Raw genomic sequence first — 27899 nt, 5'->3', positions numbered from 1 at the left:
GAGTAGTTTTATCCCACCTGTAGTAGTCTAGGAAGTCTATACAACTAAGAGCGGTCCTCTGTACATTTCAAAGGAATGTAAAATGACATTGCTCATTAAATGTAACTTTTCCCAGCTGTAACGAAGGGTCTAATTAGGGGAATTTTAATTAGCTCAATTAGTTGAGGGGGGGGTTGTTGCAAGGACCCTGCGAGACTGCTCCCCAGGCTGTATACTCAGGGACCAAATAATTCCTAAGAAAATGGAGCAGAGACAAGCCTTATTGATTAGAAACTAATTTTATTAAAAGGGGAATTCACACAGCAATACCGAAGCACACACACTCATTCAAGGCTAGGGAAATCGAGGGTGGAAATAGGGAATAGTCCAAGGCAATACTTACTCCAGAATAGATCTTCTCCAGGAATTCAATGGAGCAATGATGGGAAAATGGGTCCCAGTCTCTCGGAGCACATGGGTGGGTGGGGCAGCGACAATTTTGGAGCTAGATCAAAAATCAGACCGGCATGGAGACGGTCTGCTTTCCAAAGAGCAAAATTAAGCTCTGGCTCTGGCAAGAGGCGCATAATTGCTTGGGAGACACCTGGACAGAGGTGTCTGATGGTTTGGGTTGACTAATCCGGTGGGACAACAGTTGAGGAGAGGTGTTAAGTTGATCATTTGGAACAAACATTGCACCTTTTCCAGGTTAAATTATAGTCTCATCTGCGACTCCCAGACTATCTGGAAGACATTGTTTGTTGATTGTGACTTCATTGGGGTGTGTTGTGTACATGGTCCCATGCCTTGGGGATAATGGCTGACTATGGACTGGACTCCATCTGGGGCCATGTAGGATATAATTTACGTCCAAAATTTCCGAAAGGAGCGCTGCTTGTAACACAGCCGCACTCGGAGTAATTAAATGAAATGACCACAGCAAGTTGCCTTATGAAAGCCAGCGTGGCATTGATAGTGTTGGATTAGGATGCTGGGAGATTAAGGTTCAAATTCCCACTCAGCGATGGAAATTTAAGGTGCTAGTTCTTTGGAATGTGTTCCTTTTTTCTGGTAACCAAAGTGCTAACTGCATTACATTTCAACTGTAGTGAAATGAAAGATTTCACTCTTTTTTAGCAATGTTTATTGCATTTTTACTACCAGCACTTCCAGGAGACCAAAGTTTGCATCCCAGTTAACCTGAAGAAAGCTTTCCAAGAAAATCGTGTGACGAGGGTCACATAAATGGGACACGGCAACTAAAGTTGCCTTACATCTGATCAGATGTTTGGTCCACCTAAACCAGGATTTAATGCCCCCCAGTCATGTTAGACTACAACTCCCACCTTTCCCAGTCAGTAGTGGCCCTTATCCAGGCCTTGCAGTTTTTTGGATCTGCTTCTTAATTTAGTCATTGGTTGTTTTCACATACATTGATTCTTAGGCTGCCATTCTAGATTGTTTTTCTCTTACATAACATCTCTGCTTGTTAAAAAGAAAGAGAGAGAAAACAGGACAGAAATAACTGGATAATTGGTTGCATCTATCAGATGTTTTTCCCCCTGCAAACTTTTTAAAGGATCAGATTTTCAAAAGGGAAACCTGCTACGCCACTTCTGTCTGGATTGAGTCGAAAGAGATGTCAAAGTCCACCCAAGGGGCCCCTGAGAAAATTCAATTTGCATGAATGTCTGTGTCCTCTCAGCAGTTTATCACATGGTGCTGCTGGACAGGATCACGGGTGCAGAAGAGTGGAGGATTAACTCCTTAGACAAGACACTAAAGAGCTGCCCAGCGACACCCGTCCTCTTTCACATCCATCCTTTGGCCTTCAATGGCAACTGTAACTCAGGAACAGATCCATCAGGTAAGGAAAGGGGATGAACCAAACAATAATAATAATAATAATAATAATAAGTTGTAAAATTCCAGCAGATCTTCCCCACCAGGCAAAGATCTATGTTTGCAAACTCAAGTCCTATACAGTAAATTCCCCTCCCAGCCTCAGCAATTGCAGTGATTTTCTTAGTGGTTTTTAGCTCTACTTGATGCATGAACATTTTTCTGAAAGCATCTTAAACAACTGTACCTCTTGGCTGCAACCTTTCTTATTTTCCCACCTTCTTTCTTCTTATCGGTTGCGTCTATGTCCAAAATCACCTTTCCTCCCATCCAGAGATAATCTTCTTGGTTTCTATAAATGGCAGGGGATTGTCTAGAAGGAAAAGATTGCTTAAACAAGAAGGTTGCCTTGCAAGTTTATTTGGAGACAGATGGAAATTTTAATAGTCACAGAGCATTCTCTGCCTCTCTGTTCTGGTTATTTCTGATGCAAATTTGATAAGTATATTACAGACTTTCTTTTTTCCTGCTGCCTTCTTCTCGGCCCAACATTGTAATATTTTCCAGGGAGTCATATCTTATGACAGTGATGGCGAACCTATGGCATGCGTGCCAGAGGTGGCACTCAGAGCCGTCTCTGTGGGCACACATGCTGTTGCCCTAGCACAGAGTTTGCCAAAGTTTCTTACTAGAAAGCCAGAGGGACGTGGCACTTTGCAATAAATAAGTCGGGTCTGGGTTGCAGTTTGGGCACTCGGCCTTGAAATGGTTCACCATCACTGCCTTATGATATATCTGAAGTATCTTGACGCCTAGGGAGATTTGCTATCAGACCCACAATGAGCACATTTCTTCCCATTTGCAGTTCCACACAGATGGCTTCCTTGTCCTGGAGAAGTTTTTCAGCCCCGAAGCGTGTGACGCGATGAGGGTCCAGATCCAGAAGATCGTCGCTGAGATGGATGTGCCGCCTCACTGCCGAATACAGTTCTCAACCAAGGAAGAGGAACAGTTACAGGCTCAGGTACAAAGAGAGACTAAGGGCCCGTTCAGATAGGCCAATATAAAGCTGAAATTGGGTCACTTTGGAGGTGTGCTGTTTAAATGACACACACATCTTAAGAGATCAGAATCTGCACCAAAGCTGTGCTCTAGTGTGCATTTCTTCAACCCTCCTTCACCGCACTGCTGATGCTGCTTAAAAGTGTGCAGTTAGACAGAGGATAAGGAGGAAGGGAAGGCTGAGTGGGCATAAAAAGATTTTGTAAGGAGAAGGTTCTTTGTCAGAGGCTTTGTTAGCTGCAGCACACCTGTATACTGTGTCTGAAAAACACATGCAAGAATACATTAGTAGATCTGGTTACAGTAAAGCTATAATCAGCATTCTGTAACAGTTATTTTTAAAGACATGGTCCTGTTAGTCTGGAAAATCAGCATATAGAGGGATCTTGCAGCATTTTTGAGACTATCTGAAAGAGAGACATTGGCAGCATGAGCTTTTGTAGAGCTGAGTTTACTTCCTCTCATCTGCATTTGGTGTTATCACTAGATTTTAATTTTTTTTTTTTATTAGAATTAAAATCTTCCTCAAATTACAAGTTTATATAGCTAAGCAAACAAGGTGGTTGAAAGCAACTACTAAATAAGGAACAAACTACAACTTGGTACTAGCCATTACCTGCCAAATTAATATGTGGTTATTAAAGCTTTTATTTCTCATATATCCCATGGATATTGCATCCCCCGGCTTTGAATATTGGTTTTGGAGTTTCTAACAGTGTCTCCATCAAGTGTTTGAGTATCTTTCCAAAGAGCTTGATGGTATTCTGGTGGTCATCTCAAGTAGGTTTCTGGGTTTACAAAGCTGATAAATGGATACCATTTCTCAATAAAGGAGCCTTGCTTTGCATCTCCTGTTGTTTTTCTTCTATTGCCCGATAGTTTCTCAAACAACCAAGTGTCCCATATACATTTCCACCACTTCTCTAACATTACATTACCTATTTTCCAAGATGAAGTTATTTCAAGTCGAGCCGCCAGTAAGAAAAATGTTATTAAATATTTGTGTTTCTCTTCAGATCATATAAACCTTTTCCCTGTTATTGTTAGATTTTAAAATTTACTATAAAGGCTGATGGTGTGCATTTCCTATTTTGTATCGGGGTGGACAAAATGCAAGCCTCCAGATCTTGTTGGACTCTCTTGTAACTCCTACCACAGTTGGCTCATCCCATATTAAGGGGACACTGGGACCTGAAGTTCAGTAATATCTAGTTAACTGCAGTTGTCCATGCTATGTCACATGAAAGCATGTTCACTGCAGACTTGGGTTTTGTTTTCCCTGTTCTCTTGTAACATGGATAAGTTTTTTAGCTTTGTTATAAAGACCACTGTTTCAATTAAATGTCTCAGCCTTCCCACTTTCATAGTTAACCCATCGTAGGCATTCAAATCAGTAGTATTTCCTATGCCATTGGAAACTCAGGTTTGATACTACAGATTGAGTAACTCTAAGAGTCCTCAGCCCCATAAGATGGCTGGGAATGATGGGACTTGTAATCCAGTATATGTAGAGGTATTTTGATGATTTGGGAGCCTACTGCACAACCTGGCATTTGCACCAAGTGCGCGTCAAGAATGATATGACTCTCCAGTCCAGCATCTTCTGTGGTTGCTTAAAGTAAGAATCTTTCTCTGCCATGGGTCTGCATTTAGGGGAGAAAACCCTTTTTAAAAAATATGAGATTTGTTTTAATGATAAAATAATGCTTCTCTATCTTTCCCTTTTTCCCCCATGCTGCCCTATTACTGGGAAAAGATGCAGGTACAGTCTTTGCCACTCAGCTAGGATTGGCCCCATACAGACTGGCCAAAATAAAGCTGCTTAGGGTCACTTTGGAGGTATGATGTTTAAATGATGCATGCGTTCTAAGAGTCTGGAAGCTGCGCCAAAGCTGTGCTCTAGTCCTTAGGACTGGAGCATGGCTTTGGCACAGCTTCCAGACTCAACATGCATCATTTAAACAGCATACCTCCAAAGTGTCCCGAAGCAGGTTTATTTTGGCCTGTCTGTATGGGGCCATTGTAACCTTTCATTGCAGAACAATTGAGAATAATTGCTTTCCTTCCTGTTTATCTTCTCAGCCTTTAATATACAGGCAGTGTAGGCTAGTGGTGAGTGTATTTTTTTTAAAAGCCTGTGGGAGACATGGATTTAAAACTCCTAGTCCATCTCAAAGACTGTTGGCCAGTCAGGATGTTTAAATCTAACCTATCTCACAGGGTTGTTGTGAAGATAACAGAGGCAGAAGGTAACCTTTGTAGTCTTTGAAATAAACTTGGCCTTTGAAAAGATACCTTAAATATATAGCATGTACTGTAAGTTGTTGGGTTGTTGTTGTTGTTGTTGTGTGCTTTCATATCTGACTTATGGCTTTTCTGACTTATGGTGACCCTAAGGCAACATCCTCTCACAGGGTTTTCTGGGGCTGAGATGGGGTGACTCGCGCAAGGTCAGATCCAGTGGTTTTCATGGTCCAGCGGGGAATTGAATCCTGGTCTCCAGAGTCATAGTCCAATGCCCAAACTCATTATACCAGCGAGTATATATGCTAAAGTTATTTATAAATTAAACATTAAGGCAATTGTAGTTGGAACGGACTACAGTTGCCATCATTATTGACAATCGGATGGTCTTATGGGTAGGGCTTATGGGAGTTGTACTCCAAGGAAACACATGGACGATTGTTTATCCTTCCTCCAAACTCCTTCATGGTTCAGAGAATAGTCTGATGCAGGTTCTAATTCCCAAATTCTTCTGCTGGGATCAAGCTGCCAGTAGTCCGAAAATTGCCATGAAACGTTGTCAGAAATAACACTGATGTCCTTTATGATGTTAACATTTTTATTTTCATGTTGCTCTCCAATAGGGCAGCGCTGAATATTTCATCACCAGTGGAGATAAAATCAGATTCTTTTTTGAAAAAGGTGTTTTCGATGGAAAAGGTAATAATTTACCTCTATACCTAGAGATCAGATGCACTGGTTTGAAAAAGATCTTAGTAACCATAGATTTTGTTTGACAGCTGTAGCAAAGACAGGCACCCTGTCTTTGAATCTTGATCTCATCCAGCCACACAATACACCTGTTTAAACTGAGGATTATGGTTTAAACTATGGTTTAAATCATGTTGGTTTAAACCCGGGTTTAAATTGTGTTGGTTTGGACCAGGTTGGTCTAAGCCAGGGTTTAAATCTGCTTGATTTAAATCATGTTGGTATATACCAGGTTGGTCTAAACTATGGTTTAGATCATGTTGGTTAGTTTAAACTGTGGTTCAAACCAAGTTGGTTACAAAAAAGACCCCCTAGGATACCTTGCAACTCTATGAATCTGTGAACTACAAGGATGAAGTGGTAAAGTGATAGACTTAAAGATTTTATATGAGCATTTACATAGATACTCCCAGGTCAGTCTGCTTAGAACTGCAGCCAAACTCCCCAGCTCAGTCCTACTTGGCCTGAAATGAATTTCTCTGCACAGACTATGAAAAATGTCCCCATAAGAGTAAGAATGACAAGACAATCTTCAGTGTACATTTGCTTTCCAGTTCCTCTCTGATGACACATTCATTGAAGGATGATATTTCACCAGGGGTGAACATCATATAGGACAGGTACTTCTATTCCCCATACATCCCCCCGATAAATCAAACTCTGTTCAATATAACCTACTCCAAGTCAGTCTACTTAGAATTGCAACCAAAATCCCCAGATCAGTCTACTTGGCCCAAAATGAAATTCTCTGCACAGACTATACAAAATGTCCCCATAAGCAAGAATAACAAGAAGACAACTGTAGATATAATTCATTTCCTTCAACTTTATTGATCTAGGATGATGAGGTCCATTCTTCTGCCTGAGAAGTCCCATCTTTTAACTCCTCCTGAGCCACAAGCCAAAGGGATGCAGCTCAGGAGGAAGGCAGTGCAGAGAAGGCAAAAAACCTGTCTTGACCCGGGGCCAATTTGGGCTCAACAGGGGAAAATTCCTTCTCGGCTCCAATTCAGGCAACCAGCTCATAAAGCCTGCACTGCCAGGTTAAAGGATGGGCAGGCTGGTTCTTCAGACAATCCAGAGAAGAGTCCAGTAGAAAAAGAGCTCACTGAGTCCTTCCTTCCTTCCTTCCTTCCTTCCTTCCTTCCTTCCTTCTGGTCTTCCAAGCCAGTCCAGGCCCCTCTTCAGTAGGTAGAGAGGTGCCTTAGCCTTTCAGAGGAGCACAGACAGAAAAGGGAGGGATCCCATGCAGTCTGGAGGCGGCCAAGCGCAATGCCAGCCATCCAGGAGCATACTCACCTCGAAGCAACGTCCCTCCAAGCTGAGTTCAGCCCAATGGGGCTCACCTAAAATATGCATGGGATCCAACTAAAGGCTGGAAGTACATCATTTTGGACTACAACTGCCGGAATCACCCAGCCCATCAGCATGGAGGATCCTGGGCGATGTAGTCCAAAAAGGTACTTAACCAAGCAGGGACACACTTACCTAGGAGTCTGCTCTCTGAAGGCAAGGCACCAGGAGTACTTACCTGGGAGCCTGGGTCTACACAAGCCCAACAGCGTTTGCATCAAACAAGGAATGCTTGAAGTGAATAGAAGAGTGAGCAAGTCTCTTGGTTTCTTCCATATCTGGCTATTCACAAGATTGGTCAGATTTTGTTTAAAAGCCAATTGAAGCCAGATTCTCCTTCATCTCAAAATGGAGATGGATACATTTCTAAGCTTCTTTTTTCCTCCAGAAGTGAATTTTCAAATTTATGATGAAACCCTGATTGAGGCTGTACTGAGACTCATTTCTTGTCTATCTGCTATCCCAGCAGGGAATGAATGTGGGCTCAGAACCTGGGGGCTTTTACATGAGTGGCTGTATTGTGACCTCACGTGACATATCACATTGTGATGCTGCTGTGTGTGATGAATGAATATTTGTGTGAGTGAGTGAGAGAGAGATGTGGGTAGTTTGCTTCCATTTGTTATAAGATTTTTAAAGCCCATATGCCAATACACAGTAATGAATCCTTTTGAGTAATTTTGGCTGCAATTCTACATTGAGGTTTAACTGTATGAATCTCAGAAACTAGGACCTATTAAAATAAACTGCTGTACTGTGATCTTTTGTACTCTTTGTACTTTTTATCTTATGTGTTTTGTATATTTTAAGCTTTTTGTCATGGCCTTTGGCTAATACAATAAATAATAGTTATGATGGTAGTTATGATGCATGGGTAAGACAGTTGTTGGACCATCAGTGTGATGGCTCACATGAACTGATATATCACCACTAATGAAAGGGAATTCCATATCCAGGCCTCTACCAGAAGAATGTCCATCATGTTCTTTTCCCAGATGTTGCTAGACTTATTCCTCACCCTTGATTATGCTCTCTGGGGATGATGGGAGAGGCAGTCCAACAATAATTTGTAGGGCTGTATGATTTCCACTCTTTTTTTACACAAATGTTCCAAATAATCTTCTCTGCGTGATTCCTTTTAAATTTTATTTTGTTGTTGTCGTTTTTCTTAGGGGATTTTCTTGTTCCAAAAGAAAGATCTATTAACAAAATTGGCCATGGTAAGTGTAAATTATTCATGGTGTCTTAGAATGAGGGCTTCCAAGGAGTGACATCAACGGTAACTATCTGTTGCAAAGGAGTTGCTGGTTTGAGCTGTCCTTCTATAAATGGCAGTGTGCTTTACTCTCAGATGGCATCACATGAATTGCAATTTGTAATCCGAAACATGCTTACCTGAAATCATACATTCATGTTCTACATTCATCACCAAATACATTCAGGATTATTTGCTGCTGCTTTACGTCTTCAGGTTGTTTCTGAGTTATGGAGATCCTAAGGCAAAGCTATTATAGGGTTTTCTTGGCAAGATTTGTTCAGAGATGGTTTGCCATTACTTCCCTTTTACATGGAGAAAGTCTGAATATGGTCTCCAGATTTGTAGTCCAGATTCCACCTAAACATTAGGACAAATGTCTTGATGGTAAGAGCTGTTTGACAGAGGAACATACTCCCTCAGAAAGTAGTGGAGTCTCCTTCTTTGGAGGTTTTAAAGCAGAGATGGGATGGTCATCTGTCAGGATTGCTTTGATTGTGTCTTCCAACAGAATGGGGTTGGATTTGATGGCCCTTGGGTTCTTGATTCTATGATTCTGTAAGGCTATCTCTGTAACTAAGCTTGGCTGTTAGCCCGAAAGAGGTTTTACCCCTTGCACTGAGATCATGCTTCTTCTTTTGCAGCCTTACATGCTTATGATCCTGTCTTCAAGGAAGTCACTCATGCCAAACAAGTGCAGGTGCGTAAGCAAGCCTGTTTGGAAGGAATAGAAATATGTGATGGTTCTCCCAAAAACTCTTTGCAGCTTGTAAGGTCACCCGATGGATCTGATGGCTCCGTATGGACTTGAACTTGGTACACATGTAACAGCGACACTACAGTCACAATTTTCTACCAGCAGCCATCAGTTCCCAATTTTGCAAGGCGAGTGCACATATTTTGCTCTCTGTCCCAGATAGACCACACTACCTCCATTTCTGAATTCTTGACTATACAATTTGCAGTTTGCTAGTTTTGGCATATGGCATAAATTCTTTCCCTGAGACAGCAGGACATCCTATTTAGGACATTACCTCTAAGAGTCAAGAGTGGATGTATCTTGATTAACGTGGACAACTATAGTGGGTTAGAGGGCAATGTTTTAATTGTGCAAGCCCCTGCCAGGGGCCATAGGGGTTGACAAAAATGTTTTTAACTCGTTAAAATGTTAAAACATAATGGAGGGGTCCTGTAATCTAAAAGAAAGTGAATTGCCCCTTCTAGATGCTTACAGGAGAGGCAAGTCACCCTCTTTGGGGGCAGAAAAAGGTGGCTTGGGGAGTCTGGAGAGGTCACAAAAATAGCCAGGGAGGCATCCTGTGGTCTCTTGGCCACCCTACCATGGTGTTGCTTCATTAATCTGTTAATGTTTGGAAGGACCAAGTCTTCAGGAGATAGACCAAGCCAAAAAAACAGATCCCTTGCAATGCTGGGTGTTTTCGTAGTGGATTCTTGCATGTCAGAGGATTGAACTAGATGGCTCTTGGGGGTCCCTTCCAACTCGATAATTCTTTGATTTTCTATTTGACAGACACTGGCAAGACAAATTGGTCTGGAGAACCCAGTGGTGGTACAGAGCATGTACATTTTCAAGGTACTATAACACTTTGCTTGCTTAAAAATTATTAATTGGATTAGCTTTCTAGGTTTTTACTTGCAATTAAATGCCGGTTTCCTTTCCCTTTGACAGCAACCTGGCATTGGTGGTGAAGGTGAGATTTGAATTAAAACCAATATTCATGTTGCTTTTTGGTACATTTGGTATCTCTGCACGCTTTCACAGAGAAGAATTAAATACATTTTTTGTTCATAGCATTTGTCATGTACGACTACCAATAATTTCTTTTAAATTCTGTTGATAAGATTGAACCTCTTATCCCTTGCAAACTAATAGGTTGATAGGCTCCATGCCAGTGACTACTGGATGATGAACTCTTGTGCCATTCACACTGGAATTAAAACCTGTATGGTCAGCAATATCCCACAGCAATATCACTGTCAGTGATAACATTACAGTCAAGGAGAGGGCAACATTACACAAGCGATGCTGTGAAAGAACATGAATCTGTCTTTGCTTTTTCTGTTGCAGTGGTTTTCAAAGTGCCAGCCTGCAGGGAAATCTCATATCCACTTTTCTTGGCTGAAAATCTCTGCATCAGTATGAGAGACTGGCATGGGCAGTCTGAAACCTCACAGAAATATTACCAGTCGGTGTTGATGAACCTCCCCCAAATTGATGTCCTTCTGAATGCATTGGACTACCATCAATTCAGCTGTCCACTTATGCTTTTCTTGCAGTGTTTGGCAAATGGAGGGTTTCCAAAGAACTGTAGAATCAGTATCTCGAACCAAGAGTTGTCCATGATTTGCAAATCACAGTCTGGGCAACCCAAGATTTGATGTGAAAACTCAAACAGCAAACCATGGTTTGCAAGAACAGTCCATATACTTGACTAACATTCTTACTGAAGATGGGGAATGAAGGAAACAGCCCAGATCTCTGTCAGAGAGCAATAGTATCACAACAAAGTACAAATCCCAGGATTCCATAGGATGGAGCCATGACAGTTGAAGTGGTGTCAAACTGCATTATTTTTGCAGTGCAGGTGTAGCCTCAGTTTGATACAGTCCTGTCATCCCATTTTGTGAGCTGTATTTGAAATGTCCCAGTTTCTCTCTCCTCCTTCCACTTTTGCCCTTAGTCTTCATCTCGCACCAATTGCTGCACACTGAATCCAAAGTGCAAAAGTAGTTTACACTCAGCTCAGCTGGGGGAGAGGAGAGGAATAGAAATTAAACCTTGCCCTTTCCAGTGGTCTCAAGCAAAAGTAAACTGCTGCAGCCCTCCTATATTGGATGTCCTTCAGTATGAATTACTTTTGCCACACCCTGATGTTGCTGGTCTACATGTGACACAGTTTTCATTTCTTGGAAATGCTAGAAGGAATGGAAAAGTACCATCTAGTGTACAACCCTCAGCATGATCTGTTCTTATCTGATTTTGGAAGCTTAGCAGGGTTGGCCCTAGTTACTATGTGGATTGGAAAAGCAGGAATTTCCATATAGAGCTATCCTATTTGAAATCCCAAAAAGCTACTTCTGCCAGTAGATTATACTGTTGCAACACTAGTGGAAATGATTTTCCATCTATTATACCATGAACAACATGTGAGGAAGTAAACTAAGTCTATGAAAGCTAATGCTACAACTTTTTTTTACACATTCTACAAGATCCCTTTGCATACTAATGTTAATGATTGCATACTAATTACTATTAGGCATTACATCCATATAAACTCTCTCTCTCTCTCTCTCTCTATGTATGTGTGTGTTATCTGTTGCTTTCAGTGACGCCACATCAGGATGCCACCTTTCTCCACACACAACCTCTGGGCAGAGTTGTAGGTCTCTGGATCGCCCTGGAAAATGCCACGCAAGAGAATGGCTGCCTGTGGTTTATCCCTGGTTCTCACAGAAGTAAGAACGTTGATATGTCTTTGGTCTTCTCCAGTTGTGTCAACTTTGAAGAAAAGTAAGATGATGGGTGCTTTGGATAGAGGAGGTTATTAACTGTGAGAGATGGGCTTTTGTCATTGGTTTGCTCCAAGGCCAGAGATGAGCAGGAAATAGGAGGCTTTCAAAACCTTCTTTAATGTACAACAAGAACAGAAGAGGTTAGGCATGCTGTACTAGTGGTGGGATTCATGTGGCCCTTCAAATAATGATAAATTGCGACTTCCGGAATCCCTTACCAATGGCACTGCTGGCTGCAGCTGCTGATACTTCCAGTTTAACAGCTGGAGAGCTGCATGATTTCCATCCCTGTGTGCTGAACAAGGTTTCCCAAGAAAGCCAAAGCATTTAGAAAGGAGAAAGAGTCGCTATTACAATCTGAGCCTCCCTCTTAAAGAGACACATCCTGCGCACTACATGTCCTGCCATCCTGTTAGGAACATTTGCACACCTAAGTATACTTTATGCATGTGGTTATCCTTTTGTGTGTGTGTGTGTGGATGCTGTGTGCATTGATATTCCTTTCGTCCCCCCTGCAAAGCATAAAGCTTTGGATACTCTGGGGGTAGCCTGGAGTATTCTGGCAAATGAGCCCATGGTGAGCAAACAAGATTGCAGATGCATCTGGCTACATCCCCATAGCCAGATGCAAAATTATGACATCAGTGCTAAGATCTGCCGGCATTCTCTGGGAGTCTCAGTGCTGTTGTAATTATATTTTGCAGCCGGGTAAATAAACATAGAGCCAGTGTGGTATAGTGGTTTCAGCATAGGACTAGACTCTGGAGACCAAGGTTTCATTCCCTGGAATTCCCTGGCCATAGAAACCTGCTGGGTGACCTGGGTGAGTCACACACTCTCAGCCCTAGAAAACCCCATGGTGAGTTCACTTTAGGCTAGCCACAAGTGGGAAATGACTTGAAGGCACACAACGGCAGCAACAAACAGAACACAGATGCTTCTGTGATCCTACCTGCTCACCACAAAGCATGGAATGGCTGTGCAATGTGGCTCCAGAGGCTGTTCCATACATTGGAGGATGTGATATGTAGGTCCTGGTGCCAAGCCATACAGGATTGCAGCCAGGGAATGTGTCCGTTTTTAAATTACAACAAGCACTAATTTTGTTATGCCAAATCACTTACAAGAACATGTCCAGTGTCTGTATTTGCGACTGAGTCAGCAGAGGCCGGGAAATGGACTGTAAAAGCTATTGCACAGGCAAGACATCAAATATTAACAGAATCAATGAGAGAAGATCCTTGCTGAGGGAAAAGTAAACAGAACAAATTTAATTTTAACCACTTGGCTTTATAACTCTGAAATCACAAATGCAGGATATATGCAATGCAGGGGCTGGGCTATTTTGCACCCTATTCAAGGGTATCTCTTTGCACACACATTTCCCCGCAAAAAAGAATCCTTATAGAAGAAAAATTAAATCAGATGTTGTTTTTTAGCACGACTATGTGAATAATATCACTCATGCATTCAGGGTTTGTTGTTCACATTACGGAACCACATCAGTTCACATCTCTGCAAGTTCCATTGCTCACATGTGCCAGCACTCGAATAAAGATGGAATTGACGATACAGATGTATTCGAAACATGTTCAAGGCATGCAGAATTTTATCCTGATTTATCCTGGGTCTATTCGCATCAGTTGCTCACAATGCTAACTATGCAAATCTTTTAAAAAACTCGGGGGGGGGGGGGGGAAACAGCACTGAACCACTTACATTGAACAGAACCCAAGGAGCCCCAACAATATAATTCAAAGCTGTGAGATGAATTGTTTTATTGTGCTTTATTGTTGTGATATGTCTTGTACATAGTTGTTTACTTTTAATAACTTTTTTAAAAAAACAACTCAGGGGAAAAGCCCAAGATCGATTATCCCGGGTTAAGTGGTTTTTTTGGCAGCTGCCTCCAAACCTTAATGGATGCATTCGAACAACAAAGATTCAACCCAGATTATTTTCATTGTCGGAATAATCCCTCAAAGGTTCAAATGCTGCATCTAATTATGGCTTAGTTAATGGCTAATAAGAGCTTAAAGCTAAAATATGCTGGTACTACTTTTATCTGAGACAGACCATTGCACAGATCCAGGCATTTTTGTATGTTCTTACAAGCCCAAAACAAGCCTTGATAGTTCCTTTGGCCACATGTATCCTGTTTGCCAATGTATCATCCACACAGCCACAGAAATGTCTGTGGCATTTCCCCCCCCCCCCTTTCCTCATATGCTATTTTTTCTGGCTTTCAGGTGGGATCGCACGGCGAATGGTCCGAACGCCACCAGGCATGATACCATGCACCACATTTATCGGAACTGAGCCGACGTACAATGATAACCAGTTTGTTTCTGTGCCCGTTGGGAAAGGTAAAGTTACAACAAGAAAAAAGATTAAGACAAAGGTTTAACAAGTACTGTAGAAATAATGCAGTTTGATACTGCTTTAACTGCCATGGCTTAATGCTATGGAATCCTGGGATTTGTAGTTTGTTGTGGTACCAGAGCTCTCTGACAAAGCCCAGAATTCCATAGTACTGAGCCATGGTAGTTAAAGCGGTATCAAACTGCAAGCATGCATGCTCAGATGCCTTGGCCAAACACATCAAAAGGCTACAAAAGTAGACTTAAGTCTACAAAGGCTACAAAAGATATTGAGTCTTAAGTCTGCTGTTCCTAGCAAAAGCTTTAGAAGGCTCCTCTGATGTGCAGCAAGGACAGGCAGCTAAGTAGACCTCAACATCCACCACAAGCTCATTGCCAACATGTTTGCTTTTCCCCTCTGAGAAATGTGCCCCATGCTACGTGGGTGAGTCTTGCATGCCACTCCTAGGAAAAGCTTTATAAGTATCTTCTGATGTGCAGAAGGGACAGGCTGCTGAGTAACTCTCAACCCCTGGCCTCAAACCCAGAGCATGGGGCACATTTGTTGGAGGGGAACAGCAAATGTATTAGGCAATGGGCTTGAGGCAGGGGTCTATAGGTAGCAGGGGCTTCCTGGACAGCAATAATAAAATACCACTTCTGTCATGTGACTAATAGGCAAAAAGCAGTGAGTTGGAAGCGTTGTTCAAAGGAGGAAAACTATTTCCCATTCTGTTGTAACATATCTGGATAAGGTTTGGCCAGCAAGCTGGTCACTAAAAATATACAAGTCGCGGTTCCAGTCGATTCAGTGCACTGCTTATTGCAGAGTCGACTTCAGGCTGAACCACTGAAGCAACTTGAGTCCGAGTAAATTGACTTTAGTTTACATCACTGGCAGTTGGCTGTCACAGTGAGCAGGAAAATAGCTGGATGCATCCATGCTTATCGTCCTCAGACACTAAAGAGATGGGTGTATTTGGGATAGGCCTCTACTTACTAGGTGAGTTTTGGGAGGATAGCATTGGGAGATTTGGCTACATGATATACATATATCTCCCAGTACATGAGCTCAGCCAGCATAGTTTACTTAAAAGAAGAAGACTCTTATGCCACCTTATTTTATTGGATACCAGCTGTAATGGAATCCAGTGCATTTTGTCAGTTGCATCACTTAATTGTTTTGGCTACAGTTGACCAACATGCTTCCCTAACTCTCTGGTTTTGTTTTCTTCTGCAAAGGTGGCCTTGTACTTATCCATGGAGAGGTTGTCCACAAAAGCGAACCAAATGTCTCGGAAAGGTCCCGCCATGTCTACACCTTCCATTTGATGGAAGGCAAGGACACCACCTGGAGCCCAGAGAACTGGTAGGGAGAATTGAAGAGAGGTTGCAACACAGAAGCCATCTCAAAAGCATATTCACCAAGGACTGCTCTTTCCTTTTAACTTATATGTCGGATTAAAAAACTATTTTTCCAAACATGTTACTTAGTATAGAAAGCAAGTGGAGTGGCAAGAGGATAGGAAGCAAGGTAATTGGTGTCACTGGGGAGTGCTTTTTGCCATAGGCAGAACAAGTGGTTGCTGCTGACTATGTGGCCCTAAACCCCACTTCTGTTACCCTTTTTAAAAAATCATTGTTTTTTTCGCAAAGTTTGGACCCCAAACTGGTTCTGAAGTCAAGAAAAGAGACCCTAAATATGGCACTTCAACTCCACTACCTTCTCAGGACCCAGTTATGTTTTGGGCCCAAAATAGTGACATGAATCCATAGTGATCTGAGCATTGGACTATGACTCTGGACACCAGGATTCAAATGTCGGCTCAGCCATGTAAACCCACTGGGTAAACTTGGGCAAGTCACACTCTCAGCCTCAGAGGATGGCAGGGCAAACCCTTCTGAACAAACCTTGCCAAGAAAACCCCATAAGTTGGAAATGACTTGAAGGCATACAACACCTGGCTTCTGACATTGGTGGCTGAAGCCCTCTCGTGGGGTAGGAGAGTGAGCTTACCAAAGGGAGAACCAATTCCATCTGGCTTGTGCCTAACCTCCTCTTTTTCAAAGTCCAAACACAGGCATACCTGAGAGTAGATGTGTTTGCGGGTATTACTTCTTTAACAGAAAAAGTGGTACCAGAGGCAGAAATAACATAGAAAGAATAGAGATGGGTTGTTACACCACAAAAAGAAAAGAACCGTTGAACATGTTTCAGCAAACGTTTTATCCAAAATCAATAATACAGGTCGAGTTTCCCTTATCTGGAATTCTGAAATATTACAAAATTGTCCACAGGGGTGGCTGAGATAGTGACTGCTTTCTGATGGTACACAGACTTGGCTTCATGCACAAAATTATTAAAAATGCTATGTATAAAATTACCTTGAGGCTATGTTTATAAGGTACATACGAAACATACATTAATTTCATCTTTAGACTTGGGTCCCATCTCCAGGATATTTGCATTATTTTGTTGTGTGCCTTCAAGTTGTTTCACCCCACATCTATTTTTCTAATAATTTCCATTCTTGGGGGGAGAAGGAAGAGCTGATGTAGTATCTGCTCTTCCCTTTTCTCACTATATTGCTGTTCAGACAGGCTCAGTAAAGGATTCTGGAGACAGCTGCTGTTTAGCAAGTCTTTTGTAAACAGGCAAATATGGCTATAGCTGGATTGACTGGAATAGGATCCTACTCTTTCCCAGTGCCCTCCAGATGCATTGGACTACTCAGAAGCCCAGTATCCTCTACTCAGTCAGTCAATGATGGGGATACAGTCCAACACATCTGAAGCGCCTCCTGGTTAAAGAAGGCTGTGTTGGAAGGCAGTCTTACGTTTCTTGTTAAATCAAGATCTATGAGATTCAAAAATAAATTTCTTCTTCGTGGTCTCTGCGAATCATACAAATGGGTTGTACTGCGCCTGCGCAGTACCTTCGGAAACTTCTAGAATCACTGGGCAAAGTACTCTTTGCAACATATAGAAACTTTTTGGCGGTAGCTCCGCCCATCCCTTATAAAGCCCCTGGTTTCCCGCTCTTTCCCCAGTTCCTTTTTTCCGCCGCATTTGCTGCCTTTGGGAACTTCGCTCTTCTTATTGTTATTGCAATCACTGGTAACTGACCACGGACCGTTTTTTGACCACTCTTTGCTTGACCCTTGACTGTTTCTTCTCGGACTGACCTCGTTATTGACCTCGGCTTGTCGACCTTCGAACCGTAAGCAGATCATGCCCTCGGTGCCTTTCAAAAAGTGCACCGTTTGCGGAGGGAAGATCCCCGGCCAGGACCCTCACTCGGCTTGTCTGCTTTGCTTGGGAGAGGCGCACATCCCATCTTCCTGCGCCTTGTGCAAATCCCTCACCCCCCAAGCGAGAAAGAATCGGGAGACAAGGCTCAAGGCGGCCATTTATTCTAGGGTCTTTGCCGCGGGTGCCGTGTCTTCTCTGGGGCCTCCCTCCTCCACTGGGTCGGCTCCCTTGCCTCCTCTTCCAGAGGCCCCGACCCAACTCATGGCCGATCCTCCAAATCCCGTCGAGTTAACTCCCCACGAGGGACCGGACACCGACGCTCCCTTGGCGGACGCTCCTCGGCCTTCTAAGAAACCTAAGCGCCCGAAGAGCTCTAAGGAAGACCGTGCTTCCAACAAGGACTCGAGCGCCCAGAAGGGGTCTGCCTCGAGATCCTCGGGCCAGAAGGCTCCATCCTCCAAGAGTCCGGCTAAGGGCTCGAGCTCCACCCCCTCGGTGCCGAAGCCGTCGACATCCTCAGACTCGGCTCCGAGGCCTTCGAACACCAAGCTGACAACTCCGGCTTCCGCCACTGCATCATCCTCGGCCTCCAAGAGGGTTCACACTTCTCCCTCGGAGGGCCAGCACTCCTTGGCCAAACGGCACCGTTCTGACAAACGGGACTCCGATGGCTCTCGGCGTAAGGAAGCCCCTCGGGACCGGCCGGCCCCCGAGCACTCACCTCGGAAATCTCGCCCTGTGGACAAAGTCTCCAGAGCTGAGGGCTCCAAGACCTCAGGGGCTCCCGCTACCCGCCCTGACCGCCGTAGAAGCTCTCCCTCGGTCGGTCGGGCTCTGCCTAGTTTTCGTCATATGCCGGATGACACCATCGACGTCATTTCGGAACCGGCCTCGCCAGCGAGCTCCACGCACAGTCATCGCTCTGTGACCCCGATGCCCAGGTCGTTTGTTCATACCGCCATGGTCCACCGGGCTGCCTCTCCTTCTCCTCCAAGAGAGCCGAAGAGACCGGACTATCTCTATGATAGTGAGACGGACACCTACTACATGGCCGTCCCACGAAAATCCGTCGCACCCCGTCTTGTTTCTCCGTCTCGGAAGTCTAGGCCGGAGCCAATACCTAGGCCGACTCGCGACGTTGTAGCCTCTTCTCGTACGGCTGCAGCCCCAGACCTTCAGGTGGTGGACCTGGACCCCGATGAAGAGGCTCCCCCCCAAGTCCGGTACCGTCCCCAGAGTGACTCCGACGCCTCGGATGCCGAAGACTACCAGCCTTCCATCCAAGAGTTTGTCCAGCCTGGCGCCGTGTCACCCACTGATGATGTCCGCACCTTTGCGGAACACGTCATCAAAATGTCCAACGCACTGGACATACAGATCTCTCAGGTAGAGGACGAGGCCTCTGACCCCATCGAGAGGAGGATCCACGGGAAGTTGCCTACTCCACCTGCAATCCCCCTGCTGCCATCTCTGGAAAAGCTGGCGAGACGCTCATGGGATGCCCCCGCTGCGACGGCTTCCAGCAACCGCAGGATAGAGTCCCTGTACAGGATTGCTCCGTCCACTCCCTCATGGCTCTTTGGACACCCAAGACAGAACTCAGCCATTGTCGAGGGCGCCCAGCGGACGTCGACCCCGAAATCGTCCGTGATGCCGGGTGACAAGGAGGCCAAGAAAGTGGACGCGTTGGCCAAGAAGGCCTACTTCTCTTCAGCCCTGGGGATCAGAGTGGCCAATTATAATGCCTGTATGGGTGCTTATATCCAGTGGCTTATGGAAAAGATCTCTCCACTTATCCCCGACCTTCCCGATGAATCTCAGGCCACCCTCTCCGAGGTTCGGGATGAGGCCCACTCCATTGGGAGTTGGCTCATCACGTCGACCAGGCATTCCACCGATTGTTCGGCGAGGTCCATGGCTGCAGCGATTGCCCTCCGCAGACATGCTTGGCTCAGATCCTCGGACCTCAATCAGAACGCCCGTACCACCATTGAGGACATGCCATTCGATGAGGACGGCCTCTTCCACAGAGAGACGGACGAGAAGCTCAATTTTAAATACCGCATGCGGACGGCCGCGAAGAAGCACGGTATGTCTTCCTCTCCTCAGGCTTCCCGTAAGCGTTTCACAGGCGTCCGCCCATGGTACGGTCAAGGCCAGAGATCCTACCAACAGGATCGCCCCTACCAGCGCCAGGACCAACCCAGGCAGAGGTACCCCTCTCAGTCCTCCTCCTCTTCCGGTCGCCGCTCCGCTCCCAAATATAAGAAGAATTACCGGAGGCAGGATCCCGACCAGAATAAAAAGAGGACCTGAAGCGGTGCCGCGTACTCCGTCGTCTCCTCTTCCGTCTCTTTTTTGGACAGACTAAAGCCCTTCTTCAACATCTGGGCTTCCATCTCTACCGATTCTTGGGCCCTCACCATCGTCTGTAGGGGGTATGCCCTTGAATTCGAAGAACTCCCTCCAACTGGAGTTTTCCTGTCCACCCCCCCCTCAGACACCCTTCTCGACGAAGTACGCGCTTTGCTGTCTAAGGGCGCCATCTCGCCCGTCGATGCTGTCGACGTTCCCAGATGTTTTTTCTCCCGTTACTTCACGGTCCCTAAGTCTGATGGGGGCATTAGGCCTATTCTGGACTTGAGGGCTCTTAATGCTTACCTTTCCTATCACCGATTTCGCATGGTAACCCTTGCCTCTATCTTACCTTTGTTGCACCAGGGCCTGTGGTTTGCGACCATCGACTTGAAGGATGCCTATTTCCATGTCAGCATCCGGGAGAGCCACCGCCGGTTCCTAGCCTTTGCCGTCGGACCGGACATCTACAAGTACAACGTTCTGCCCTTCGGCCTCGCCACGGCTCCTCGGGTGTTCACAAAGTGCATGGCACCGGTAGTGTCCCACCTCCATCGCCGAGGCATCAGGATCTTCCCGTACCTGGACGACTGGTTGATAGTGGCACCTTCGAGCCAGGAACTCCATCGACATACTTCGGCAACTCTAACTCTCCTAAAGGACTTGGGACTGGTGGTCAATCCCGACAAGTCGCAGCTGCTCCCCACCAAGCAGATAAGATTCATCGGATCCATCCTAGACTCCGACAGTTGCATGGCGTTCCTTCCCTTCGACCGGTTTGCCGCGCTCCGAGTGGCTGTCCGAAGGTGTATGGGCCGGAGACGAGTCATCGCCAGAGACGTCCAGGTGGCCCTCGGACACATGGCATCCACAACCTTCGTTACACCATGGGCAAGGCTTCGATCCCGAATCCTTCAGTTTTGGTTCCTGTCAGTTTTCAATCCAGAGACCGACCTGCCATCCCGTTTCCTCACCATCCCGAGGCCGGTTGTCCGCTCTCTCCATTGGTGGCTCGATTCCCGGAACGCTTGCGCAGGCATGCCGTTCTCCCAGCCCCAGCCGGAGATAACACTAACCACAGACGCGTCAGACGAAGGATGGGGAGCTCACGCGCTAGGTCTCTGGGCGAAGGGCCGTTGGTCGCCCGACGAGAGGGACCTTCACATCAATGCCCTGGAACTGATAGCCGTAGAAAAGGCCTTACGGGCGTTCGAATCCTCCCTCTCCCACAAGGTTGTGCAGCTCCGGACGGACAACACCACAGTGATGTTCTACCTGAACAAGCAAGGGGGCACCAGGTCGCGCACCCTCCTCGACATCACGCTCCGGGTGTGGGACTGGTGCATCGACCGGGAGATTCTCCTTCAAGCGGTTCACCTGCCAGGGGCTCAAAACGACCTCGCGGACCTGCTCAGCAGATCCCCATCGTCGTGCCACGAGTGGAGGCTCCACCCGGACACGGTGAACGACCTCTTCCGTCGATGGGGAACTCCTCAGATAGATCTGTTCGCGACTGTCCACAACACACATTGTCCCCAGTTCTGCTCCCGGACGCGAGACGAGAACTCCCTCGGAGATGCGTTCGGATTCGAGTGGTCGGGGATGTTGCTATACGCCTTCCCCCCGTTCCCTCTGATCACCAGGACAATATCCAAGATGACATTCGAAGCTGCCAACGCCATTCTGATCACTCCGTGGTGGCCAGGGCAACCCTGGTTCCCGAGCCTCCTTCACCTCTCCCGAGACACCTTTCTCCGGCTCGAGCGCAGGCCGGATCTCCTCACAGTTCAAGGGGGTCGCGTCCACCATCCCGACATCGACACCCTTCCCCTAGTAGCTTGGAGGATCCGTCCCTAGCACGCTTACCTGACCCGGTGCGCAGAATCATCCTAGCTGCCCAGAAGCCGGCCACCCGTAAATCTTATTCCCAAAAGTGGACCAAATTTCTTAAGTTTCTGGCGGACAGGCACCTTTCTCCTGCCCAGGTCTCCACGTCAGTGGTGTTGGACTTTTTGATGTCCCTGGTCGACTCTGGCCTCTGCCTCACTTCAATCAAGTGCTACCTGTCGGCCATTTGTTCCTTCTTCCAATTTCAGGGTAAGCCTTCGTTTTTCAAGGATCCTCTGATTAGGGGTTTTCTTAAGGGTTATAATAATTTAAACCCTCAAGTGTCCTTACCTCCCCCTGCTTGGAGTCTAGAGGGGGTGTTGAGAGCCCTGCAGTCCAGGCCTTTTGAGCCCATGGCCACAACAGACATTAGGCTCCTGACCTGGAAGACTGTTTTTTTAGTGGCAATCACCTCCGCTCGTCGGGCTGGAGAACTTTGTGCACTGAGAAGGGACCAGCCATTCCTCAAGTTTCATTTAGACAAGGTAGTCCTTAGGACGGACATTACGTTCCTGCCCAAGGTTGTGTCATTGTTCCATATGTGTCAGGACATTGTTCTTCCTACCTTGGCCCCGAACCCGACTACGGATGCGGAAAGGGCCCTCCACACCCTAGATGTCCGAAGGGCTCTGGCTTTTTATTTGGACAGAACTAGAGACTCGAGCCGGTCCGAGAGACTGTTTCAGTGCTACTCGGGACCGAAAAAGGGATTACCGGTTTCGGCTCAGAGACTCTCCAAGTGGGTGTCTAGCACCATCTATTTGGCATATGAACTCTTGGGGAAGCCGTTGCCGGCTAGGGTTCGCTCCCACACCACAAGGGCGGTAGCCTCATCCTCTGCCTTCTTGTCAGGGATTTCTTTAGATGACATTTGCAAGGCTGCTGTGTGGTCACAGCCCCTGACATTTATCAAGCATTACAGGTTGGACACCAGGGCCAAAAGGGATGCAGCCTTTGGCAGGGCTATCCTGGTGTCTGGATTACACTGATTCAGGTGTCCTTTGTGCATATTTAGCTACCTGGTTTATCCTTCTCCCCTTAGGGGTGGAAGCCCTTTGTTTATGCATTTTACTCAGGGTACAACAAACGGGTCTTTGACTCAGTGTGTTTCTGAATTCTGTTTATTGTGATGAATAAACAATTGTTGGTTAAATATGGTGTCAGGACACTCCCTCCGCCGTTAACCTTAGCTTGCTAGTCTCAACCCATTTGTATGATTCGCAGAGACCACGAAGAAGAAGGACAGGTTGCTTACCTGTAACAGTGTTTCTTCGAGTGGTCATCTGCGAATACATACAAATCCCGCCCATCCTCCCCTCGGTGTCCTGCTTTGAATTGGCTCACTCCTTGTCGCCTACTTGGCGGAAAAATGGCGGAACTGGGGAAAGAGCGGGAAACCAGGGGCTTTATAAGGGATGGGCGGAGCTACCGCCAAAAAGTTTCTATATGTTGCAAAGAGTACTTTGCCCAGTGATTCTAGAAGTTTCCGAAGGTACTGCGCAGGCGCAGTACAACCCATTTGTATGTATTCGCAGATGACCACTCGAAGAAACACTGTTACAGGTAAGCAACCTGTCCTTCTCAAATTAAACCTTCCATTAGATCTCATCATTCTGTTTGCCAATTGTGGCCAAGCAAATTTGTCATGTTTTAACAGATTCTTTTCTGGTTCTTTTTCATCTTCCAGGCTTCAACCTACCCCTGAGTTGCCTTTCCCATCTCTATATACACACAATTAACAGGAGCCTTTGGAAGATGAAGGACTGGCTGGCCGTCACAGACATGGAGCTCCAGCACTCTCTGCATCCTGTTTTGGATCTAAACCTAACAATGTCTGTGCCATTTCACTGCTGAATTGAAAAGACTGGGAGCAAGGCAGGATGACAACAGCAATAGTGAGGGGTAAGGATTATCAAAACAATGGCTTGGAAGGGCTTCCCCCTAATTTAATGGCCACTCAGTCACGCACCCTGCTGTCTGACCTTGGTCTCATCATTTTGCACAGACATTGTGCATATGAAAATGGCTGCTGGATGTGCTCTGTCTTCAACTCCTTGGAAGACGAAGAGTGGGAAAAGTCACGTAGTAAAACAAATAAATTCAGACTTTGCACTCCTAATAAAATAGAATGCTGCAAGATCACAGCCACTAACGCTACACAATAAACCTTACATGGAGCTATCCTTTCTTTTCTTGTGATTTATAATGTTTTTTTAAAAAGTAGAGGAGGGTGTGCATGTGTATTACAGAAGGTGCTGAAGGCTTAACCCAGGGAATGTGACCTTCTCTCTGACCATTTTAGCTTTCATTAAAAAAGAGAGAGAGCAACTAGGACTTATTATTTCAAGACATGCTCCACAGTATGTGAGATTTTCCATACAAAGTTTTCAAGGCCTTTTCACTGCCTTGAAAAGTCCTGCAATTGAATAGCAATACATCAAATACAGAAAATGGGAAAGAATCCCTACTGGAAATACTTTGAATGGCAGAAAGTTCATGTTTTGGAAGGGAGGCTTCTTGTTGTGCCTTAAAGTCATTTCAGACGTATGACAACCCTAAGGCGAGTCTCTCACCGATTTTATTGTCAAGAGTTGTTCAGAGGGGGCCTGCCTTTGCCTTCCTGAGAGTATGTGACTTCCCCAAGGTCACTCAGGGGGTTTGCATGACTGGGCTGGGATTCAAACCCTTGTCTCCAATCATAGTTCAATTCTCAAACCACTACACCATGCTGGCTCTTGGAAAGGAGCCAGTCAGATTTAAAAAGTGAGAGTGCATGCAATGTACTGTGAGTATTTCTTTGCTTTTTTCATATTGTATGATTGTTCCTTCAACAAGCAGCAGAGACCATGGGATGATTGCAAGAGGGCATGCGCTCCCATCCCAGTGCTCATCCTCAGTGGCATGTCCAAAGTGGGTACCATTGGTAGCAGTTTCTATTAAGACTCCAAAAGACCAGTTCATGACAGGGACCCACCAATCTTGGATAGCGAGACAAAATATTTTGCTTTCACCTCACCCTCCAAGTGGGGGTACAATCATGCTGAACTTTGAAGGCACATTAAGTACCATAGACCTGGGCAACACCTCTCGCATCTCACAAGATCCAGCCATCTTATTACACAAAACAAAAGAGAAATGTCTCAAGATGTTGACATTCTAATGTTTAGTCATTAGAAAGGTTGACACATTTTGGCCTTGGATGTTTTAAGCTCTTCAGGGATTAAAGAAAAACTGCAGAAATGTCTGATCTTAAGACTCTGATAGTTTGCTGGCTACCACACATATTAACATTTCTGCACATTGTCTATACTGGCTAAGGATGCTGGAACACTCCCAGATGCCTCAGTCACAATGGCTGAAGGCCAGGTCTTTTGGAGCTGTAATGCATCTGGAGACCAAAGGTTAAGGACCACTGGACCTAATTCTCTCTCTATAATCCTGATGCTTTCACTGCCATTCTATCGTGAATACACCCAATTTGGGAAGGTAGGGCAGGGCAGGCCTGTTTAATATTTGGATAGGAAGCCATTAGGGAAGGACTGGGGAAGATTCCATCTGAAGCTCTTGAGAGTCATTGCCTGTCAAAGCTAGCAATACTGGGCCAGAAGGATCCCATATAAAGCAGCTTCCTATGTTCCTGCTATTCCAGTTTTTAAAAAGTCAACCAGGCAAAAATCTGCCAAACCAATACCATATAGATTATGTTGCGGGAGTGCTTTCAGCCATGGAATGAAAAAGAACAATAGCTTACAAACATGTTTACATTCCAGTTTTAAATATTAATTTGATCCAAGAGTAATCATTTTGACATTATCTGTTTCACAAATCACAGCCATGATATCACTTTACACTATACGTTGATCCAAAGCAGCTGTCCAAGCAAAGACAGGGAAGTATTCTGTTACTGTCCCCATTTATCTCTTCCTATCAAGACACGCCTAAGCCATCAGTAGAATCTGGAGGTAGAGTGGCAGAATTAAATTATCTACTTGGCTGGTGTAGGCTTCTAAAAGCGAAACCAAGCTGATGGAAGCCAGGATCCAGGAGTAGCTGGCATTGAGGTCCACAGCAGTGTCAAAAATGAGGATGATGGCCACTGCTATGAGCTGTGCAAATATGGACGTCATCGTCCCTTCAAATGTTTTCTTTGTTCCGGGCCATCTGATCTCCCCCATTGTAGTACCAAAAATAGAGGCGACAGAATCTCCAACTCCCACGGCCAGAACCCCAGAGTAGGGAGCCAAGGCTCCTGCTCCAGGCAAAGTTCCTTTTGGGGCACAAGGTCTGGGGAACAGCCACACAGGGAGGGACATCCCCAGGAGAAGGTAGATATGAGTCAAAATCAAAGGCCCACTGTCCCGTTCATCCAAAAAGAGAGACAGCAAATGACGGAGCCAGTGTCCAAACGGTTTGATAGTAAAGTATCGGATGTATTCTAGAAGAATGAAGACCCCCAGGCACACCACAGCAGCAACATAGAGTAGCTGGCGATCATAGATGAGCCCCGGCACATATGTTGCCACCACAATAAAGTGGAAATATTTTCTGATTATGGTTGATGCCTGGTGTTTTTTAGAGCCAGAGGACCTCTTGGTGTTTTGGTAGAGAACCACGGCGCATGCAGAAAAAGCCAGAAGGATCCAATAGGCCAGGAGGTAAACTCGAGTCTGTGTCTGTGACAAGAACTGGTACAACCAGAACATGGGATTCCTCTTGATCAGACGATACAGCCAAGGCATAATAACCCCTAGGCCCAGCACTGCAGTCATCATGTGGAAGAACATGGAGGAAATCCAGGTCCCAGAATCCATGAAGAAAAACAGAGCTGTGAAGAACAGTCCAAGGAGAACCACTCCAACTACCACCACGAAGAGGAAGAAGTCTACAGGGTCTCCTTTGCTCTCACTGACATTCAGAGAACGTTTAATGAGTTGATTGAGGACAAAACTTATGCCTGTGAGGACCAGTAAGGCCTCCCCAGGAGTGAAACACCGGGGCAACAGGTACAACAGGATCATGCTGAGGTACACAAAAATAAGCAAAACTTCAAGAACCTCAATCACTTCTGAGACTGTCAAGGAATGCTTCATGGTATAGATTATCAGACTGCCAGCGATGCCAGAAATAATGCAGGTGTTTGTGGGTACAGGTTTGGTTATCCCAAGGGCTATCACAGAGAGAAAAAGAGCTATAATCATGCCAGTAGATGCCACGACAATGCCAAACCTTTCAAAGAACACAATGCCGGCCATTCGGCATCTTTCTTTCATCACAGTTCCCAACAACGGGACAGCCATGCAAGATGGGAAGAGGCCACTGTTTGCTCCTGTCCGGAACTGGAATACGGCATTGCCCAGGCGGAGAAGATGGTCCCACTTAAACTGGATATAAAAAGCCTGGATAGCAAGGGCGATGGTGCACCATGAAAACCGGTCCCAAACTGCATTGTGTACACACAGCACGACTGCGAACACAATGAAGGATTCCACAATAACTTGTTTGTTCAGCATAGTGCCAGCTGCCTGGTTGTATCCTGTGAGCTGAAGAACCTCAGCAGCCGTTCTGGTTCCAAAGCAGGCTCCGTCTCAGTCTCTCTCTCAACTCCACTGTCAAAAGTTCAACTGCATTTTAGTGCCATTTTTAGAAGAGAAAACAAAAAATTAAATAATTAAACAAGCAGGTTATATTACCAGCTCCTTCTGCTGTAGGAAAAACCTGCCTTTAATAACTTTAGAAATTCCTCTCTGGTGAGGTTTGTTTTGCCCCTTTTCTTGGCATTTGGTCTTGACAAGCTGGATTTTATTGTTTGCCTTGCCATAAGCGATATACAGTCTTTCTGGTTTTATTATGTTTTTATTGCTGGCTAATTATTCTTTCATTGCCATTTCTACTGGTGTGGCCTATATCACAATCAGAAAAGCTAACATATAAAATAACATTAGCAAGAGGAGAAATCAAAGCCAAATTTGAAGAGATTTAGAATCCTTTTATTACTTACTTGTGTGAACTGTGGATTTAACTTACTA

At 45.4% G+C, this 27899-nt stretch overlaps 2 protein-coding genes across 7 annotated transcripts in view; one reads left to right on the top strand and one right to left on the bottom strand.

Annotated features, from left to right (window-relative positions):
- Positions 1–1484: 1484 nt before the first annotated feature.
- On the top strand, positions 1485–24054 carry PHYHD1 (phytanoyl-CoA dioxygenase domain containing 1). Of its 2 annotated transcripts, XM_089535163.1 has the most exons (11): positions 1485–1846; positions 2687–2845; positions 5751–5826; positions 8403–8450; positions 9130–9185; positions 10017–10079; positions 10176–10197; positions 11834–11962; positions 14269–14385; positions 15622–15748; positions 23561–24054. In XM_089535163.1, exons 1-11 carry the CDS (start codon positions 1814–1816, stop codon positions 23610–23612), a joined length of 882 nt encoding a protein of 293 aa, XP_089391289.1. In that variant the 5' UTR covers positions 1485–1813; the 3' UTR covers positions 23613–24054. The 2 variants fall into 2 exon arrangements, with proteins under 2 accessions (XP_089391289.1, XP_089391290.1); XM_089535164.1 differs by lacking the exon at positions 8403–8450.
- DOLK (dolichol kinase) overlaps positions 1913–27899 on the bottom strand; it is a 28518-nt gene continuing 2531 nt past the window's right edge. For 2 of the 5 annotated variants that reach the window (XM_089535161.1, XM_089535160.1), the window contains exon 3: positions 25632–27494. In XM_089535161.1, the coding sequence (XP_089391287.1) occupies positions 25812–27383 (1572 nt within the window). In that variant the 5' untranslated portion in view covers positions 27384–27494 and the 3' untranslated portion in view covers positions 25632–25811. Of the gene's footprint in view, positions 3145–10104; positions 11254–25631; positions 27495–27899 lie in introns of those variants that run through there. The other 3 variants (XR_016282129.1, XR_016282130.1, XM_089535162.1) reach the window with 3 other exon arrangements.

Source organism: Sceloporus occidentalis, unplaced genomic scaffold (genome assembly GCF_023333645.1).
Source record: "Sceloporus occidentalis isolate IW3139 unplaced genomic scaffold, rSceOcc1.0.p SCAF_8, whole genome shotgun sequence".
NCBI classification, from domain to species: domain Eukaryota; kingdom Metazoa; phylum Chordata; class Lepidosauria; order Squamata; family Phrynosomatidae; genus Sceloporus; species Sceloporus occidentalis.
The sequence above is the reverse complement of the archived record's forward strand: the minus strand, read 5'-3'. Positions and strand labels throughout refer to the sequence as shown.

Excerpts from the sequence above, each read along its gene's own strand:
- PHYHD1 (XM_089535163.1), top strand. The coding sequence starts at position 1,814 with ATGGCAACTGTAACTCAGGAACAGATCCATCAG. Across the intron at positions 8,451-9,129 it reads TATTAACAAAATTGGCCATG|CCTTACATGCTTATGATCCT; the intron begins GTAAGTGTAAAT and ends CTTCTTTTGCAG. Across the intron at positions 9,186-10,016 it reads CTCATGCCAAACAAGTGCAG|ACACTGGCAAGACAAATTGG; the intron begins GTGCGTAAGCAA and ends TCTATTTGACAG.